Source organism: Rhinolophus hipposideros (genome assembly GCF_964194185.1).
Source record: "Rhinolophus hipposideros genome assembly, chromosome: 12".
NCBI classification, from domain to species: domain Eukaryota; kingdom Metazoa; phylum Chordata; class Mammalia; order Chiroptera; family Rhinolophidae; genus Rhinolophus; species Rhinolophus hipposideros.
This window is the reverse complement of record NC_138058.1, coordinates 58,427,484-58,448,972: the sequence shown is the minus strand read 5'-3', so window position 1 is coordinate 58,448,972 and position 21,489 is coordinate 58,427,484. Positions and strand designations below refer to the sequence as shown.

The window sequence follows — 21,489 nt, the reverse complement described above, 5'->3', positions numbered from 1 at the left end:
CATATATCCTTGTCGGGTTTCCCAATATCCTGGAATTGAGTTGACTACAAAAGCCAAAGACATTTGATATACAGAATGGCTGCCCTCCAGGTATATCTGGTAAAATTTAGAACTTACTGCCACTTAAGACTTATTAAAGACTTGATTAAGAGGTATCACATTTATGGAAGGACAGCCCAATGAATATCCATCCATGCATTTGTAAGCTATCTTGGATTAGTCGGGGCAGCAAAGAGCTGTCTATCACTATCACAATCTCCACATGTTGCTATTAAAACCTACTCACTTTCACACTATATTGGCCACTAAACAATATTGAGAGGCATATAAAACATCCCTATAAAAGTCTATGTTGTGTTTACTAAAATAAATCATGAGACTGTTGTTCACTGTGTTCCAAAGTGCCTTCTTTGAGGACAATCCTTAGGAACATCTCTCTGGTCTCAGCACAGTGATGGTTGGGTTCCTCTAAGCACTGGTCTGTCTTTAGCTAATGGGCACTGGCATGTCCCAGGCATTTCTTGTTATTAAGTACAAATAAGATCATGATTTTATTAAGACCCACCATCAAGATTTCTCAAGCCCCTTGCAATCAGGACATCCAATTTCCCTCCACAGACATTTCTAAAATTATCCAAGGATATTGACATGCGGTAAATGTTTAACAACCAGCTTCCTGGCGAAAAAGCTATAGATTTGTAGCATTTGCTAATTTCCTTGGTGTAACTACTGCCACCATGGTCAACATGATGTCACTGAACAAGGAGATGGAAAGAGATGCATAGTAGCATATGATTATATAGTATTTCCACCACAGAGATAAAACAGATGCAAACAACTTCTATACATAATAGTAAAATGTAGCAACATAAATAGGATGTGATGTTTTGAGTAATCATTATCTTTGTTTTTAGTACTGTATAATTTATTTGTAAGTCCATATAATTTAATTTTAAAATAATAGCTCTGTTTAACAATTGGTTTGCAAAATTCCTAAAAGTTTAACAATTGGTTCTCATGAGCCAAAGTAAACTGGCTCCAACACACCACTATCTAAGGCCCACTGGGTTGGGAGTCTCAGCTAATAGTTTGCCCTTCCATCTGTTAGATTAACAATCCCAGTGTAACAAGGAGCAATACTTCACCCTGATCCCTTTTCTAAGTCTTTTCACGTGTCCAAAAAGAGTAGGAGGCAGTTTCCTATATACACGCAATCAAAACCACTACTTGCCAGTCTGCTGCTCCACAGTCTGCTGGTCTCCAGGCTTGAGTGCTCACACCATGGTGCCTGGTCCAGCCAACATCTCTTACACCACTGGCAGCTTTCTTTTGTCTCTGCTTCTAAACTGTTGGCTTCCCTAACTGATGACGTCCACTCTGCCCTTAGGTCAGTGCTCACACTTCAGTCAACAGCCTCCTCAGTGTATGTGCCACACGAGGCTTCTCTCCCCTTGGTACCTACTCACCTACTCTTGAACCTTACTGTGGTCCCAACTGCCACTATTGCGGCTGCTACCGGCAGCTTTGTGTCCTGCAGCCTCCAGATGTCCACCTCTTACTTCTTCCTCTGTCCTCAATTTCTTATCCAAAGTACAGATAAACTTTGAACACTGAGTTTCACGTAAATGTGGCACCAACACTTATCTATCAAAGTAGGATAAAATGGAAATGAAGCATGGCCTCAATTTTATAAAAGAGGTATATGTGTGTGTGTGTGTGTGTGTGTGTGTGTGTATACACACACATGTTTATTTTTATAGTATTTTTTTCAGAATTTATATACCTACCTCATTGGGCTGGTGTTAAGCATTAAATGAGATAACACATGTATGACATTTAAAACAGTGCCAGAGCACATACAGGGATCTCAGTAAATGGTAGCTATTGTGAATGATACCTGAGCAGAAGCACTGCCCTGAGCTTGGGATAGCATCTTGTCTGAGTTTCTGGACAAAGTTGTACTTGAGGAATGAGTAAAAGGCCTTTGGTCTGACCAGCTCCTAGAAAAGGGCAAAAAAAAAGTCGGACTTATCGAGATCCTTTGCATGCCCACCATTCCTCCTGCCTTTCTAGAGGCAGACTCCTGCGGTGGAAAGGACAGCGGGACACAGCGCCTTTCGGAGCCTTCCTATTCCTTTGTCCCGCTCTTGTTTGCGCAGACAGTTGGTGGGTTTACCCTGGAGGTCACAGTCAAGTGCAGGAGGTAAATGCACGAACAATCACAAGGTGGGTGATTAAGCAATCTAATGGAGCTGTGGACCAAAACGCACTGTGGAAAAATAGCATCCACGGAGCAGAAGAGGTAAAGAGACGTGAAAGCAAAGTACAGAACGCAGAAGTGGTACCCATGTAAAACAGGATTGCTGATGCGGAGCCTACTGTAACTCGTGTCATCCGGGGACAATCGGGCAACCAGCCTTGTGGAACGCTATCGCATAAAACGTATTAACCATGCCACCGTTTTCCAGCAGAGGAACCCCTTTTTGCTTTCCAAACGCGCAAACCCGAGTTTCAAACACGGGTAACGCCGCACGCGTTTCCCGGTTAACGGAAACAGGAAGAAGCGCTTGCAACAATTTCTTGGAATGAAGCCAAGAAAAAAAAAAGCGAAGCGGGAAGGGAACAAGTCTGCCTCCGGAGCCCCGGGTCCGGGCAGCTGGGAAGCGGGAAGGTCAGCGCTGCCCGCGCGCGCGCTGTGCCATGGGAGCTGCGGCGCAGCAAACCCCAGGCGCCTCCGAGGCGCCTGCGCTGCCTCGCCGAGTCGGCGCAGTGGAAGCGGCCAGGGAGGGCGACGCACCTGCGCGAAGGCGGCGGCGGCGGCGGCGGCGGCGGCGGCGGCGGGAGAACCGAGTCCAGTGCGATTGCGCGAGGGCGTGCGCCGTGCGCCTGCGCGGGCTGCGTGGCGCGGTGGCCGGCCGGGCGCTGTGGGGCGAGTGTCGCTGCGGGTGAGGCCGTCGGCGGCGCTGCTGAGCTTTGCGGAGTTGGGCGGTGCCGTGGAGGAGAAGGAGGAGGAGGAGGAGGAGGAGGTGGCGGCTGGGGCTGACGCGGCCGGGTGCTTGGGGGCTCCGCTGGCTCGTTTGTTTATTGATTTCTTTCCCGTGTGTGCCTCCGAGTGCGCGCGCTCCACTGCTTGGTGGGGAGGGGGTGGGGGGAGGGCCCGGGGGACGGGGGAGCTGGACCCGGGGTCGAAACGCCGCGTGACTTGTAGGTGAGCGAACGCCGAGCCGCCGCCGCCGCCGAGAAGCCCTTGTTCCCGCTGCTGGGAAGGAGCGTCTGCTGCCGACAAGATGGCGGACGGGGAGCTGAACGTGGACAGTCTCATCACCCGACTGCTGGAGGGTGAGTGCGGGGCCCGGCCGGCCGCGGAGGGGGGGCGCCTCCCTGAGTCCTGTCCCCTCGGTCGCCGAAACCCGGAGGTACCCCCTCGCCCGCCCCGTGGCGGCCGCCGAGGAGGGTTGCAAAAGGCGGGTTAGCCGGGGGTAGGCAGGGCAGGGGGGCTGTCCCCGCGGGCAGGCGGGTCGGGTCCTGTGGGCAGTGTCCCCGCACCTCCGGGGACGGGCGCGGCGACGCGCCGGCCTGCGGTGCGAGGAGGCCCTTCCCGGGGAGGGAGCCGCGGGCGTGCGCCGCGCATTGTCTGCGGAACGTGGGCTTCTGCCCCGTTCTTTGTGCGTTGCCCTTGGCTGCCTCCTGTGCTTGTTCCGCGAGTGAATTGTATAAAAGCCTCCCTGAGATGCTTGTGGGATCTGTTCTGCATTTTTATGTGAGGCCGTAGGAGGAACTCTGTTTAAGGAGAGGACGACAGCGGGACTTGAGTGCCTCCCATTCTTTCGCTTAAAAAACAGTAAAAAGACCGATGGAGTTGAAGGTGCACGCAGGAAACGCGGAATACGTAGGTAGCTTGGCCGAAGGCACTGGCTTTCAAGTGGGGGACTTGAACAGGGTGGAACAGGGTTTCATTTCTGCACAAACTTAGCCAAGGTCTGTCGTAAAGCCTCTCTCGTGTTTTGAAAGTCTTGGCGGCTTTTCCAGTTCCCAGGCCCTTTTCTGTGTTGAATGGGTTTATGTTGGGGTGGGGGATTGAGAAAAAGAGATGGAGATGCCGAGATACTCAGAGTTAATCGCGGTCTTCGCCCAGTGAATCCCTTTACCCCGAAATTTGCGTCATCACTAATTGCGTTGTGAGTGTGTAGGGGGGAAGCATGGAGCCTTCAAAATTTTTTTAGAATCTTTTCTGCCAGAAGTCGTCCAAGGATTACATACGCGCTACCTGTTATTATTTGCTTTCAAATTACCCGAAGGTAATTGATACAGTGAAGCAATTTGTACTTAACATTTGGAAAATCATCAGATTGTAAGATGGGGGTGGGGGGCCGCTGGTTCCTTCCCTTGTTTTTCCAGCCAGTGTCGGTGTCTCACAGTTCTGGGTACAAACTGCAGTACATTTGCTCCAGATGTGGAGGCCTTCCAGCCGCCTAAGACTTAATAAGAAGCAAAGTTTTACCAGGAGCTCTTCTTTACCTTTTCCTTCCCTACGCAGTTATTCCTGGGAGGCCCCCTGGTGCCTGCAGTCAGTGTTCGCTGCTGACGACCGTGTGGGCTTTGAACAGATGTGAACATACTGAGACATTGGCTTTGCCAAAAATTTTATATTGTAATTGTACGTTGTTGTAAGAGGGAAATATAGCTATTTAACATTTTTAATATCTTGTTAACTTTGGGGAAAGTTTAGGCCCACCATCATCTTTATACATTTTAAACTAGGCTTGTAAATGTCAATATTTTTTAAAATTTCAGCTTCTCCACTTTTATTTTCCATATACGTACGTATTTATATGCTTTATAGGCATAAAACATAGTAGACTTATGTGTTGTAAAATGTTTGATCTGAAACCGTGTAAGTCAAATGCACCGTTTTATGATTATAGATAACGTAAGAATCTTCACTAGTGGATTATTCAAGGTTATTGGGAAAAAATGGAGTGAAAAATTGGCTAAGTGAATGATTCCATGTGTTTTTGTGAATTCAAATTAAATGTTTGGTTCTGGTTTTAAACAATCATTTTTCCTTTTTTTTTCCATTTATTGATCTGCTTTGTGCCAGTCACCAGAAATCCGAAGACAAGATGCAGTCCCTTCTCTTGAGCTCCTAGTATAAACAAGTGATTTTCAGGCTTTTTTAGCCTCCTTTCTGTTGATATGTTCAACACACTCCCATCAGTAGAGTTTCATTACTTCTTAACCCCAGGAATTATATTTAGTTTAACAGTGCCTCCCTGAGATTCTTAAATTTTCCAGGCTCCTCCTCTCCTTTCCCCTTCCAAAATGTAAACCTGTTAAAAGGCATCCAAAACAGACTTGGAGTTTCTAATAAGTACTTATTTATAGTCTTCAAATAAAATTTTTTATGTCTGCCTTGATGTTCAGTGATGTTACATGCTAGTTAAATTTAACTCAAATTCAAGTGATGGTATTTTGTAAAAGTTGCCTAGCAGAATAGCTACAGTGAAAAATTCGTTTTTTAGTATTAAAGGAACATACAAGTTACAAGTTTCTCAACATAGGAGTGGAAATTAGCAGTGCTTGATCTCACTTTAAAAGATTGATTCGAGTTCCACAATATTGTTGACACTGTATTTTTTATTATATTAAATTGCCAATCAGCTGTAACACTTTCGGTAAATATATTTTATGAGTTTTGCTTTGTGTGGTTTTTTTTTGTGTGTGTGGGCATATCATTGATGCCATATTTACAAAGTGCATAGAATATTTTAACTTTTATTATTTAATGTAAAACAATATACTGATGTTTGGACGGTGCATAGTCCTTCAGTATATTTTCTTGGGTTAAGTTTCACTTAGAACTATAACCAAAGATGTCTGCCACTCTATCCCTTGTAGTGAGTGACCCTGCTACCACATTCTTGTGGCTTATCATACGTAGTATTCTTGACTAATTGTTTAAATTGAAGCTAGTTCCTATAGTATCCTGGAAAATCCAGTAAAAACTTTTCACTTTGATATGAGTTCCAAAAGGAGTTAGGATGGCAGTGAGAGTATAGCAGAATCACCTGTAACTTTATTCAAACTATAAATGTTGACTTTATTTTGGAGGAGGTGAAATGGAAGAAGTAGAATCTGATGTTTTGGGGAAGAGAGTAAGTATGGAAAACTGCTTCCCGCTAAATAAGACAGTGGTAGCTCTGTTCTCAACACTGACTTGATCCAAGTGTTTAAAAACTGGGCTGTACCAGTTGGTAATAATTAACATATGCCTATTATATATATCGCATGTCATATATATAAAACTGTGTCTTGGACTTGCTTTTTTTCTGATTATACATGTAAGCATTCTTGTAGAAAATTTGTGAAAGAGAAGTATAAATGGAAAAAAGAAAACCCAACTCTTCCATAATTCCACAATCCAGAGATAACTCTTGTTGAAATTTTGATACATTTTTATTTATATACATTACACCATTAGAGTATAGCTTTATAGGTCTATTTTTCAAGTATTGTGAACATTTTTCTTTGTCACTGAAATGTCTTCACAAATACTTTAAAAGCTATTTGCTGTATGATAGAAAAGATTCCTAAAGTTTTTTTCTTTTAGATTGCCGCAAAGCTAAGCTTGAATATTCCATCATGAATATTCGAGTAGAATATTAGCACTCTGTATACTTCTGTGGCAGAATATGATTGTTTTTATATTTTTGGCTCACTAATAGCTTTATGAAAATCTTTGGATGTGTGTGTTCTTGTTTTTTAATCCATTTTTCACTTTATCTCAACCTGTCGGATATCTGAATTTGTGGAGCTGCTGTGATCATTTAGTGTACATTTCCCTTCCTTTCTTCTGGATCATGTTCTCTTACAATTTACTTTTGGAGACAGATTAAGCAAATAGGCTGACAGATTTAGGCTGACAGATTAAGCAAATAGGAAGTTTTCCTCTTATGTGTCTTTTTGAAGATTAAAAACGGAAAGGATTTGAAAAATGAAATAGATTTTTAAAAACTACATTAAAGCCCTCCTTTTAAGTAATAGTTTTATTTAGGTATAATTCACATACCATACAATTCACCTATTCGAAGTGTATAATTCAGTGATTTTTAGTATATTCACAAGAGTTGTACAACTATAAACACAGTCAACTTGAGAATATTTTTATCACCACCCCCCTCAAACAAACCCTGTCCCCGTTAGCCAGCACTCCCTTTTTTTCTTCACCTCTCCACCCCCCCCAGCACTAGGCAGCCACTAATCTATTTTCTGTCTCTGGATTTTTCCTATTCTGGATATTTTATGTAAATGAAATCATATAGTACCGTGTTTCCCCCAAAATAAGACCCAGCTGGCCTTTCAGCTCTAATGCATTTTTTGGAACAAAAATTAATATAAGATCCGGTTTTATGTTGTGTTAGATAAGACCAGGTCTTATAAGACCCGGTTTTATATTATGTTAGATAAGATAAGACCGGGTATTATCTAACATAATGTAAAACCGGGTCTTATATTAATTTTTGCTCCAAAAGACACATTAGAGCCTATGGTCCGGCTTGGTCTTATTTTCGGGGAAACACGGTATGTGGTCTCTTGTGATTGGCTTCTTTTAATGTTTTTAAAGTTTATCCATGTTGTAGCATGTGTCAGTATTTCATTCCTTTTATGGCTGAGTAATACTTCGTTGTATAAATACAACACATTTCTCCATTCATCACTTGAGTTGTTTCCCCTTTTGGCTATTGTGAATAAAACTGCTCTGAACGGTCACATACAGGTTTTTATGTTTTCAATTCCCTTAGGTGTATAGCTAAAGGTAGAATTGCTAGATTATATGGTAATAACACTGTGTTTAACCCTTTTGAGGAACTGCCAGACTGTTTAAAGCCTCTTTTCTGATTCAATTGTTTGATTCTGACCCAGCAGTCTAAAGGTTAGATAGCTTAAAGGAAATGCTGCTTGCTCCTGGCAACCTCAGCTTCCACAGGGAGTGTGTATAGATCCAAAGTCGGGTCTGTTAGAAAACAGCAGGTTAGAGAGTAGAGGAGATATCAGAGGGGTACTTTCTTCTCTTGCTTCTTTTTGCCTGAGAAGCTAGAGGAGGCATAAAGGTAGTATACAGCTTTATGTTTTTGACTGATACAGAGATAGGTCTGTTTGTTTTCCCATTAATTAGTTCCACCATGTGAGGGAAAGTTTGACAGTTTGTAACAGCCCAGAAGTGTTTCTCTGTTGTTATTTAAATACAGATCTGGAGTTTTACTGGTAAATTTCTAAATCCAAGATTAGGAGTCATTGGGATTTAGAAATCTATTTATATTTGAGTCTAGAGACAGGATTATATTAAGGTTTAGGATTAGTGAAAAAGATAGTAAATGGTATCCAGTAGGTTTTTTCTCCTCTCCTATCTTATTCTCCACATTTATGGTTTAACAAAGTATCCATTCCAATGGCAGGCCTTCTCAAACAACTTTAACAGAGATAAGGTAATGTGCAGAAGAATGTCAAGGTATTTAAAAATAATAACTAAATATCATTAAATGTTTCTCAAACAAAGATTATCCTGGAAGTCTTGGGTGCAAGGAGAAATCGTTTGTAAATATCAGCAGGCTTAGCAGTGATGTGGTGGTGGAGGGTAGGATTCCCAGTTGAATCTTTTGGATTTAATTTTACGTGGATACAAATTTATACCCCCAGGCATCAATCACTGCTCCTTTAGCGGCTGTAAATAGCCATTTCAAGTCTTATTCTTCCTGGAAAAATAGAGGCTCAGAGAAGATAGGAAGGAGGAAGAGATCAAGGTCACAACTCTTTTTTCATGTGCACCCTCCACCTTCTACCAAGATTGAATTGGATTACCTTTGAAGTCTTAGTTATTAGTAGGTGAAATGGAATATTTTTATACCTCATTCTCTGAAATATACCGTACAACAGAAACTTTGCATCTGTTAGGTAAAATGAAAAGGCTTTAATGGAAATAAAATCTTATTACACAATTGGGGTAGAAGACTAAAAGTACAGAAACTAGCTCTGTAGGTTAATAAGCATAAACAAACAGTAGCCAGTCTTTTCCTAGTTTGATGGAAGGATTCAGTCCCAGGTCTTTGTAGATACATGTCATGCAGTAGAAAAATAGTACAGGGACAATGACAGTTGTCCTTTATTCTGCTTTTTCACTAGTCACATGTAGCAAGGTGATTTATGAGGGTATACATAACCTTCCTGAAAATCACTGGCCCCAGGACTCTCTCTTCCCCAATTTACCCGCATTTGTGCAAGGACAAGGAGAGGTATTTATGTTACATGCATAATCTAGTGTGAACATTGCCTTTGGGTGTTCATATGTGCCGACACTATAATTTGGAGGTTTTGACACAGTTTATTTCACCATTAAGGGATTTTACCCCCAGAATGTTCATCAGAATAGCCCGGAGTTCCCATCTAATCAATTACAGGTTGACCAAAAGCTTTTCTTGCTTTATGTACATTTTTACTTTTCTCCTAATCCTACCCCTTGTTTTCAAGATTTAGAGAAATCTAAGTTACTTTTCATAATAAAAGAAGTTTAAGGACATCTGCTGTATTGCTTTCTCTAGTGTTATATTTAGCAGTTATAATGGCTCTTTTTACTTTACGTAGCAAATTGAGAAGAAAACTTCATAAGTACTTGTAGGTTTCATCTATGTTACTTGAATGTTTATCAAATGATGACACAAAGGAATATATTTTGTGAACACCAGACCTTAACTGCAGTAGTTTGTGAATTCTGAATGATAATCAAATGTTTACTCAAGACATATCAGTAAGTAGTTAATAGTGGGAGGTCATGTTTATGCTGGCTAAGGATATAGATTCTGCATGTATTTTAATTTCAGCTCTGCCCTGGTTTTCTTCTGCCTATTGGGGATATTAGTAAGTACCTACTTCATAATATATTTGTGAAGACTAAACAGTTAAAAAAAAACCTGAACAATTCTTGGCACATAATAAATCTCAGGAAATGTTAGCTGTTTATTGTTTAGTATAAACCTGAGCTGAGAAATAGGTAATAGAGAGTTTCTTAGGCTGCTGAGTCCTGGACCCTCCCCGTAGTAAATATTTTTCCCTATAGTAATTTTTAAGAAGGCTGTTCCTTGTGATCTGATATTGTGTTCTCCATATTGTGTTTGTTGCGTATAATCGCTCTTCTCATATATACGTATGTTTGTATAAAACATTTCTTTCTTATTCCCGTTATCCAGTGTTTATAATCGGGTTTGACATGTTGGTGCTGAGAAGGAGAGATTTCTAGGCAGGATAAAATGGTGAAAGGTGATTTAAGAAAATGTGTTGTATGCTAGAGACTAGATCAATGGATCTCATACTTTTTGAGTCTTGAGACCTCTTGATACTTGTAAAAAGAACTAAAGACAAGAGCTTTTATTTATGTGAGTTACTTATCAGTGCTCTGTTAGAAATTAAAACTGAGAATTTAAGAATATCTCTTTAATTCATTTAAAATAATAACCCATTACATTTTTAGCATAATGTTTTTTCCTAAAACAACAAAAATGTTATAAGCAAATCTCTTTAATGTCTGGTTTTATAGAAGACAGCGGAATTACCATATCTGATACATTATTTTGGTTGAAGCATATAAAGAAGTGGAGTATTTTAGTAGCCTTCTAAGATAATTGTGTATATTCTTTAATATTATACCAAAAATCGATTAGTGGTAATTTCTTAATGGTTAATTGTAATACGGAATCTAAAATATCAATGAAATTTTTGTTGTCTCACATTGAAATCCATTGATCTATCTTGCATTTTAAATAGATCTTACACGTGACCTTGTAATATGCATTGGACATTTGGAAAATACTGGTTAAGCTGCATTATGTGGATGTTCAAATGTTGCCACATCTTATACAATATCAAAAAACCACATTTGTTAATATTACAGCAAGATACTAGAAGAGTCCTTCAGTATGGAGAAGCTGTCACATTCATGGTGCTGGATACAAGGTTTCCAAATTTTTAATTTTCACTTGAAAGTTTACACCTTACTAGCAACAAATGCTGTGAGTTGTTTTTCTTGAAATGACAGACACACTTTGTTCATATTCAGGAGGATCTGTTAAACATCTAAATGTGAATAACCATAGTTTGTCAGTTACGCTTTCCAGTAAAAAATATGTTCTGTGACAATAAGTGGCTAATCATACAGAATATTTAAAAGGTGTATACTCAGTGGTGGAGATGTAATAAAATTGTTTTTACTTCTTTGTCAAGGGCGTTCCTAAGTGAAACCGGACTTCTTAGTGTTTCACTTAAGTGCAGGGCAGTAAACGCCACCAGTGACACCAGTACAGTCAGGTGCCACGGGCTTGGTTTCTGCTAAGGTGCCAGCAGTTTTATCAACCATCGCGTGTTTACACCACGACGATGTCAACACAGTGAAAAAGAGGTCACGCTTTGAGCTTCATAGGGCTAGGGCACTCCTTCCTCTGTTTCTGAATTGTCTAGCCTCACCTGTATGTTAGTTTTCCTCTTTGCTCATTATTAATTTGTTTACCAGTGTACCTGGATGATTTTTTAAGATGATTCACAGACCCCTTTGAGAATTCATGAAAGCCATGGGCCTTCTCAGAAAAATATGTGTTCGTGTACAAACACAATAGTATAGACATATAGCTCCATATATTAACACGGAGCTCCTGAAGGCCATCTGTAGGCTCTGAAACCACATTAATTATTCCTATCAGGCAGACTTACATTGAAGTCATGACAGCTGTCTAATTCACTTTCAACTAAAATTCCACATTTTAGCCAATTGTAAAATTTATACTTTTTTCCTCCGTTGGTGGACTTAGGTGCTAAAAATGTTGAATTTTGTCATTTCATCATACAGAAAAAATTTAGGAACTTTAGGAAACCTGAATTTAAGTTGACTTTACTATTGATTAGTACAGAATCTCGAGTGAATCTTTTTTGGGGGTGGGAGTGGTAATTAAAATATTAAAGGTTAATGAAGATTACTAAGATTTCATGGGGCAGGTGTGATGGGTAGGGAGTTTTTCTTGGCATCCTTTCTGTTTTAGAGAAGACAGTTATTAAAAAGAACTTGCTGGAGAAAAGAGGTTATTGAAAGATAAAATTTAGTACGCACACAACACATACAGACATAAATATGCATATATCACACCCTATTTGTAATTTAAAAGACAAACCTGCATTGAAAAAGTTTTTACACAAATATAAAATTTGAAATACAATGTCTTTTTTTTTGTAATCATGAGAAAAGGGGAATTCTTCGGGGGCAAGATAACATTTTGCTCAATTAAGGTTCAGTTAGTGTTCTGTATCAGAATCGATTGCAAGTGTTCATCTGTTGATGCTGATCTGTAATAAGATTTTATGTATTTCATCTTGGAAGATGTCTTTTAACACAGGTACTGCCAAGTACTGATATCTATCCATAAGCATATGATTTTAGTTAAGTGGTTTTAGTCATCACTTGGAAGGCATTTATGGAATTCTATTAGTCCTCTCTTGATATTTGCCTGTTAGCATGTCATTACATTGCAGTAATCAATTCCAAGAGAGGGTTAGGTGGAAGCTTTTCATCTGCACAATTAAATGGATTTTAATGCATTGTGTACTAGCGTTGAGGTCTGAAGATTGCTGTTAGAATTGTGACTTGAGCTAATAGAAAACATAAATGATGGGAATCTGTGAGGGAATGAAGATCTCACTTGTTTTAACTTTTGACAGCATCAGAACTGTATAAAGTAACGACATTTTCTTGTGATTCAAACAACATAAGTTGTCAGAGTGACAACTACAGCATACGTTTCAGTATAAGTATTTTTTTGCTTTATAATTTTAGGTGGAATCATTAAGAAACTATCATGTTTGCAGCAAAATCTAATTTATAAAACTACTTGGTGTTTGATAATAGTGACTGAGGGGGATTCTTCTCGTTTGGAAAAATGTTACTGGCCCTGAACTTTAAAAAATCGCAGTAGAACTTGATCACTGCTGAGCCATCAAACTGTTGGTGGTAGGGCAAGTCAAGATACTCAGCTTTTATTTCTGACAAATATTCATGGAATTGACAGCGGTTAAGTTCATGAGAGCTAATGAAGTTCACAATTGATACCACTGGTTCAATAATACATAATAGATTAAAATATTTTTCTGCTGAGTAATTGCTCCATAGACTTTAAACACCTTAAATTTTCACAAGCTTTGTAAAATTGTCCAACTAAGTCTTTTTCTGTTTCACGTGTATTTTTATCACTGTCAGGTTTTTTTTCTCAGCTTCTTTGAAAATATTCTTGCCTGTTGTTTTTCCACGCAGACTATTTTTAGAAAGCTAACTCTTAAGTTACTTCAAATTAAGTATTGGCTCTTCAAAAAGTAACAGCTAAGAATTGGTAATACCTGTGTGAACTCATCAAGAACCTAGGAAAACCACTCAAAATCGTTTTTTTTTTGTTTGTTTTTTACCTAATTATTGATGTTTCAATGTCCTCAACTCCAGGAACCGTTCTTACAGAAAGGCTAATAGTCTTAGCAGATGTTTGTCTTGAGCCCTACTTCTTTGGCTTTTTCAAACATCATTATTAAACTGCTTTTGTCACTTGCTAACACATGAACCAGTTGGAAACTTACTTTTGGTTACAACCTCATTTTTATTCTTGGGAAGAAATTCTGCTGTGATGAGATTCCATTTAAATTAAAAAATAATTTTTTTTGACTGTTGCTATCCTGTGAATTGGGAACGTTGTGGTGAGTGCTTAGTCTGGTAATGTGAACATACATTCTTTTAGCACAGTTATAATGTCATAATTACAACGCCTAGCTGTCTATTTCAGTAACAAAATCGTCTGCACTCCACTGTGTCTTCAAAGCACAGTATTCACATTTCCACTTTTATTGCTTTGACATGATGAATATGCACGGGTAATAAAAGTAAAATAAAATGTTGCAATACAGCAATAAGCATGACACACTAGACACTGCTGAGTGAAAACTGCATCTCTGCAGTTTGCAGTACCCTCAGAAGCGATGCGAAGCACTGAGAGTGCCCTACTGGTCTGTATTGCAGCTAGTCTGCCATTTTATCTTGAAAGTGCCCGTAGATAATACATAAACGAATAAAAGTGATTGTGTTCCGGGAAAACTTTATGGACACTGAAATTCGAATTTCATATTATTTGTATGTGTCACAAAATAATGTTCTTTTTTCTACCCCAAACCATTTTAAAAATATAAAAATTACTCTTATGGGTTATACAAAAACAGGCATTGGGCCAAATTTGACCATTAGGTCTTAGTGTTTTCCTCCTTTTCTGATATAAACATGACTATGCAGAAAGATTGCCTTATCAGGAGTCAGGAGACCTTAGTGGGACTGATTCAGTCAGGTAAAATACAGGGTTAGGGCCCAACGTGTCTAGTCCTTGGCACAGTATTCCTCACAATTCTTGATGTAATCATCCAATTTCTAGTGTGTGCCCAACAATCATATTTTGTGTACATCTCTGGTTTTACTTGAGCAGCCATTCCATTCCTGTCAAACAGGAAGTGTTTCAGGGTTTGAGCTTTAAGAGAAGAGAAGCACTAGAGAGCTCCCTAGTCAATCTAGCTTTTTTCCTGGAGGCAAAAAGTTACAACTAGACTGGAGGCAAGGTGGAAGTCAGGGGCCATTAAAACAGTAGAAACTTAAATCCAAAGAGGAGAGATCTGCAGTCAGGTCCCCTTAAAGTCATTGACTGACATCTAAGGTACACATGTGCATAAGAAGATTCTAATAAAACAGTAGCTGGAAAGCTAAAGATCTGAGCAAAGATTCCAGCATCCCCCTAGTGAGAGAGGCAAAAATTGACGTTCAAATTCTGCCGAGTTAGAGGAGCCTTTTACACCCTGAGTTTTCCATTGAGATTCCATCATGGCCACTCTGTAAGATTCAAGGCAAACCGAAATAGACCAACCCTCAAGAAAATGTGGGTGTCATTGGCATTCTACTGCTAAAAGGAAACAGCCCTCCATGGGGGAAGATGTCTAGAACTTACACAATTTTTCATTTGTAATCAAATATTTTATTAAGCAAAATACTACAGGACATGCTGAGAGGATTAATTAACCACAAATCAAAAAGAAAAGGAACAAATCCGTAGATAATTCAAATATTAAAGTTACCACACAGAGACTTTAAAATAATTGATTTAGTATGCTCAAGATAGAGAGGAAAAGATGAAAATTTTAGCAGACCTAGAAGCTCTGCCACTAAAAAGATACATTAACTACAATTAAGAACTTGGTAATTGGATTTACTAGCAAATTAGGAACAGCAGAATAGAGGAGTGGTAAACTAGAAAAAAAGAGTTGTAGAAATTATGAATTGTAGAAATTATGAGAGAAAAAAATGGAGGAGAAATACAGAAAGAAAGCATAAGAGACAGTAGAAAGATTTAACATGTGTACTAGAAGCCCCAGAAGGAGAATAGATAGGGATAGAAAAAATATTGACCAAGAATTTTCCAAAACTGAGAACGAAACCAAAACACAGATTAAGGAAGTTTTGTGAATTCCAAGCAGGAAAAATACAAATGAGGCCATATTGAAACCCATCATAGACTTAATTGCTAAAAATCAAAGAAAAAGAAAAATTTAAAAGCCACTTAGGGGAAAGAAGTCATTGCCTTCAGGAGAGCAGCCATAAGAGTGGTGAGTATGTCACCTGAAACTGCAGAAGTCAATAGAATAAGCACTTCAAGTACTGAAAGAAGGAAAAGAAAGAACGCTGACATGGGGTTCTATTAATACATCCAGTGAGCATTTCCTTCAAAAGTGAAGGCAAAGACAAACTCAACCTGAGGAAATTTATTGATAGTAGACCATCACTAAAAAACACCAAGGGAAGTTCGTTTTGAAAGAAAATGATCCCACATAAAAGCACAGCACTGCAGAGAAACATGAACAACAATAAGGATAGATGCATGTAAACGTAAATTAGTATTGTTCAAAATAATAGTTATGGCTTGTGGGGCTTAAAATATGTGGAAGCAATACTGTATGACAACTGTAGAACAAAAGGCTGGAGAGAGTGGTAAATCATTCAGAAGGGTATTTGTTATCTCTTGAGCAGGGGTGTCCAAACTGCGACCCGTGGGGCCAACTGCGGCCCATGATCCATTGTTAATTAGCCCGCAGCAAATTCCAAAAATATATTTAGTTTACTTAAATAAACCAGGTGAGGCAATACATGCTTCACCTCAAGTGAGTGACCCGGCTGTTTGTGTATTTTACCGCATATGGCCCTTGGTGAAAAACGTTGAAAAAAGTTTGGATACCCCGCTCTAGAGCAATTACCAAAAGAAAAAGAATAATAAAAAGCTAATAGAGGAGAAAATGGAATCATAAAAGATAATTAATCCAAAGAAATGCAAGAAAAGAGAAAGAAATAAAGAACAGATGAGACAAAACAAATGACAAGATGGTAGACTTCAGCTCAACTTTATCAATAATTATAGTAAATGTAAAAGAAACAAACACTCAAGATAAAGCTCAGAAGACCTAACTATATACTGTTTACAAGGGACATTTTAAATTTAAGGGCACAGATGAGTATGTAAGAGAATGGGGAAAATGTATCATGTGTACATTAATTAAAAGAAACCTGAGTTGGCTATATATTTATCTCAAAAAGTAGACAGCAAGGCAAGAAGTATCACTAGAGATAGAGAAGGGCATTGCATAATGTTACAAGAATAAATTCGACAGATAGACTTAATTACCTTATTTTTTTAGGTAGTTAATAATAAAAGTCTACAACACACAAAAAAGTTGATAGGACCAAAGATTAAAATAGACAAAACCATAACCATAGAAGACTAACACACTTTTCTCAGTAACTAATAAAACAAATGAAAAAATCAGCAAGAATCTAAAAGATTTAAAACACATAGTCAACTTGAATAAGACCCACAACTATAGAATATACAGTTGACCCCTGAACAATATGGGGGTTGGGTTGCAGTCAAAAATCCATGTGTCACTTTTGATTCCCATCAAATTTAACTGTCCTCGGTATCCACGGGGTTTGGTTCCAGGACCCCCTTTGAATACCAAAATCCACAGATGCTCAAGTCTCCTGTATAAAATGCTGTAGACCAATGCATACAGTCGGCCCTCCACATCTGTGGACTCCTAGCTGTAAATCAAAAATAGTACAGATAGTTATTGAAAAAAAAAAAGCTTTTAAGTGAACCCGAGCAGTTCGAACTCATGTTATTCAATGATCAACTGTACATGCTATTTAAATATGTATGGAACAAGTGCTAAAATATACTGTACACTATGCCATAAAGCTAATCTCACTAAATTGGAAAGAAATGAGATCTTGGATATGTTCTCTGACGTCAGTGATGATAAACTAGAAATCAATAGCAGATAATACTAGAAAAGCCTCAAGTATTTAGAAATTAAGTAGTGTACTTTTTTACATATCCTTTTGGCTAAAGAAGATAATGTCAATGAAAATAATATGATGACCTGAACAATAATGAAGATATGTGTCAAAACTTGTGCAGGTGCAGCTAAAAGCAATGCCAGAGGGATATGTACAGCTTTAATATATATGTTAGAAAAAAAACAAAGGCTGAACATTAAGCTTCTATTTCAAGACAATAAAAGAATAAGCAAATTATAACCAAAACAGTAGAAAGAAAAATATAAAAATAAGAGCAGAAATCAAATAAGCAGATGTATGATTTTTAGAAATGAAATCATTGAAAGAGTAATTAAATTAATAAACACCCAGGAAGACTGATAATATAAAAAATAGAAAACAAATTACCAATATTAAGAAAGATAGAGGGCCGGCCCGGTGGCTCAGGCGGTTGGAGCTCCCTGCTCCTAACTCCGAAGGCTGCCGGTTCCATTCCCACATGGGCCAGTGGGCTCTCAACCACAAGGTTGCCAGTTCAATTCCTCGACTCCCGCAAGGGATGGTGGGCAGTGCCCCCTGCGACTAGCAACGGCAACTGGACCTGGAGCTGAGCTGTGCCCTCCACAACTATGATTGAAAGGACAACAACTTGACTTGGAAAAAGTCCTGGAAGTACACACTGTTCCCCAATAAAGTCCTGTTCCCCTTCCCCAATAAAATCTTTAAAAAAAAAAAAAAGAAAAAAGAAAGATACAGAAGACATCACTATTAAAGGACACTAAAGAGATGGAACAAATTAATGCAATAATGTAATCCCGGATTGACTTCTGTACTAGGGAAGAAAATACTATAAAGGACATGAATGAAATTGTTATTAAAATTATAGTATATTCTTTAGATTAGAGATTTGTATCGATGTTAAATTCCCTGAATCTGATAACTGTGCTGTGGTTATATGAGAGAACATTCTTAGGAAATACATACTGATGTATTAAGGAGTAGAGCATGATGTATGCAATCCATTCTCAAATGGTTTCGAGAAAAGTTTATTTATATATATACATATGGATATATGTGTGTATGTGTGTGTATATATATGTATACATATATATGGATAATAAGATTATTAGGTTGGTGCAAAACTAATTGCAGTTTAAAAGGTTAATAATTGCAAAAACCGCAATTACTTTTGCACCAACCTAATATAAATGATAGGTATTTTATGTACTGATGGTAGAACTATATTTTGTAACCATCATTTCCCACATTTAAAACTTAATGCCAAGGTTAAGAATTGTTCCTATTATAGGGCATTGAATCTAAGCTAGTATTCTACATACTTAATGGAAGGTACAAAGTTAGATGTCTTTTTTGGTCTTAGAAAAATCCAGATGTCCATGGGAAGTGGGTAATTTGCTAAAGCACGGTTTTTTGTTTTGTTTTGTTTTGTTTCTAAAGCACATTTTAACATTTGTCTGTCTCCTCTTTGTTACTATATGTTACTATGTAAATGAAAAATATACATGGATTGATTTTTATTCATGTGGGAGCCTTTTCCCCCCCCCTTTTAGCCACTCCACCTGAGAAAGGAATCAGCAATTTTTAGCAAAAAATGTGTGGACTTAATGGTAAATGGGAAAGAGTAGGAGTATATAGAGATACAGTCTCTTGTTTTCTTTTTTTTTAATGCCTTTTCAGTTAACATTAAAGGGAAGCTAGCAATACATTTAGAGGTTAAAGAAAACAAGACTGTGGAGAAGGTAATGTTGAGAGGAAATGTTCCAAGTTCAATTGAATAGGGCAAATAAGAAACCTCCCCATGCACCATTTCTACCCACTCCATCCCAGAAGTTACTGGGAACCATATTAGTTAATGGATTGTATTTGCTCATTCATGTGAAGAATGCTTTCCTCCATCTGAATAGCTTGTAGAGGTCTTAGTATAATGTACTGTTGTGAACATAGTAATGCATTAAAATTTAATAAATATCTGGCACCTTTTAAAATTCGTTCTGATCAAAAAGTAGAGATGGTGCTTGCTACAGTTTTGGGGACTGCTCATAATATTCCAAAGAAGTGTGTGAAGCTTTTAACTTTCTTTCTTCATAGCCACTGCTTCTTAATGATGCTGTTTTGGCCTTCTCCTACTAAGTGCAAGACGTTGCTGAGAGAGTAGGCCAGACTCTTGGAGGTGCTGTACCTGAAACTATTAGGTCTCTTGGCCACTGGAGAGCAAAGGAGGACTGTATGTCCAGGGCAGCAGCCATCATCAAGAACTAGCAACAGTGGAGATAGAGAGAAGCCAAGGATGATAGAATAACCTTACTGTTAGTGTAGGACACGACAGGGTTTCTTCTGGTAGTTTGCTGCCTGTGTGACTTCTCTGATCTTCAAAATATGGGCCTGACTCTTTTCTAAGGATTATTATTTTATAGATAAATTTTAGAAAACTGACCATTTTATTCATTGTTTATCAGTACGAGGATGTCGTCCAGGAAAGATTGTGCAGATGACTGAAGCAGAAGTTCGGGGCTTATGTATCAAGTCTCGGGAGATCTTTCTCAGCCAGCCCATTCTTTTGGAATTGGAAGCACCGCTGAAAATTTGTGGTATGTAAATGAGTAAAGTTGGAAACAATCTTTTTTGAATTCTGGTTTTCCTCCCATATTTACATTGAAGATGATCTAGGGAAAACATTTAAAATTTTTTGTATAAAAGAGATTGATAGGTTTTATTATATTAAAATTAAAACTTTCAGAAAATGACAAGTTATAGACAAGGAAATATTTGCTATATAATACGACAGATAAAAGGATTGCTATTCACACTATATAAAGAATTATAAATAAAAAATGACACTACAATAGAAAATTTAAAAGAGGCAGGTCTTAGAAGAAATTCAAATGGCCAGTAAATGTAAGATCTTCAGCCTCACTACTAATCAGGGAAATACAATTTAAAAAACAAGTCCTGAACACTAATTGGATTGAAAAAATACCAAAAATCGATACCCCGTGTTGTCAAGAGTGTGGAGAAATGGGCGTCGGTACATTTAGAAAACATAGGTACAGAATTTTGGGTGTCAGTGTGGCAATACTGGCAGTATTCTAACTTTGTTGTGATCATTTTGATTTATTTTGAAAATGATGTAACTTTACAGTTCTCTCAAATCTTAGCACAGCTTTTGGCCACAAGCAAAAACTTGTGACCTTAAGTTGAGTGATTGCATTTTTCTATAGTTCACATAACAATGGGAAGTGATATAAATAATGTACTGTACTGGCTTTTAGTTTAATAACGTAGTTTTTCTTTTTAGTGACTGTTAGTGTTTATGACAAAACTTTATGGACTTAACTATCAGCATTTGCTCAATCAAGGATTATTTGCTATATGCAAAAATTTCCATTCTCCTGAATGTTTCTTAGTGATCCACAGTCACACTGTGTAACTTGCAAATGCTTAATGTACTCTTTAAAAACGTTTTTTTCTGTTTCTTTAGGTGGTTTATTAAGTCATGTGCTTGGTGCTTCTTTGTACAGTGACAAGAAAATAAGAGATACTAAGTAAATGTTTGTTGAAAAAGTTAGCTTATAGTGTCATCTTTAAGTACTAGGTAGTACTATGGAATTTTGTGGAAATGATCTGTCCCTTGGATGAATTTAAATGAAGCAAATAGAGCTACTTAAAAGTCATCTTTAAAATAATTCAAATTCTCAGCAAGGTCTTCTTTAAAATGCTTTAATATATAGAGAATTATTAATGATAATGAATAAAATAATAGAGATAATTTGAAAGTAATAGAAATTATTTATGCTAAACATTTCTAAGTTCTTGCTGTTTGTCGCTCTGCTTGGTGTACCAAAGTGACCTAAGTTAAACTACCAAATAACAAGAGTAACTGTTAGTTCTCTATTGTTGTATAACAGATTACTCTAAAACTTTGTGGCTTAAAACAACATTAATTTATCACCTCACAGTTCCTGTGGGTAAGGTACTTGGGCACAGCTTAGCTGGGTCCTCTGGTTCTAGGTCTCTTACAAGGCTGCGATCAA

General features: G+C 38.1%; 1 protein-coding gene across 3 annotated transcripts in view; it reads left to right on the top strand.

Annotated features, from left to right (window-relative positions):
* Window positions 1–2,758: 2,758 nt before the first annotated feature.
* Window positions 2,759–21,489, top strand: part of PPP1CB (protein phosphatase 1 catalytic subunit beta) — a 32,379-nt gene continuing 13,648 nt past the window's right edge. Inside the window, exons 1-3 of one of the 3 annotated variants that reach the window (XM_081069726.1) lie at window positions 2,759–2,945; window positions 3,209–3,339; window positions 19,915–20,046. In XM_081069726.1, coding sequence (XP_080925852.1) covers window positions 3,288–3,339; window positions 19,915–20,046 — 184 coding nt within the window. In that variant the 5' untranslated portion in view covers window positions 2,759–2,945; window positions 3,209–3,287. Of the gene's footprint in view, window positions 3,099–3,208; window positions 3,340–19,914; window positions 20,047–21,489 lie in introns of all 3 variants that reach the window. The other 2 variants (XM_081069727.1, XM_081069728.1) reach the window with 2 other exon arrangements.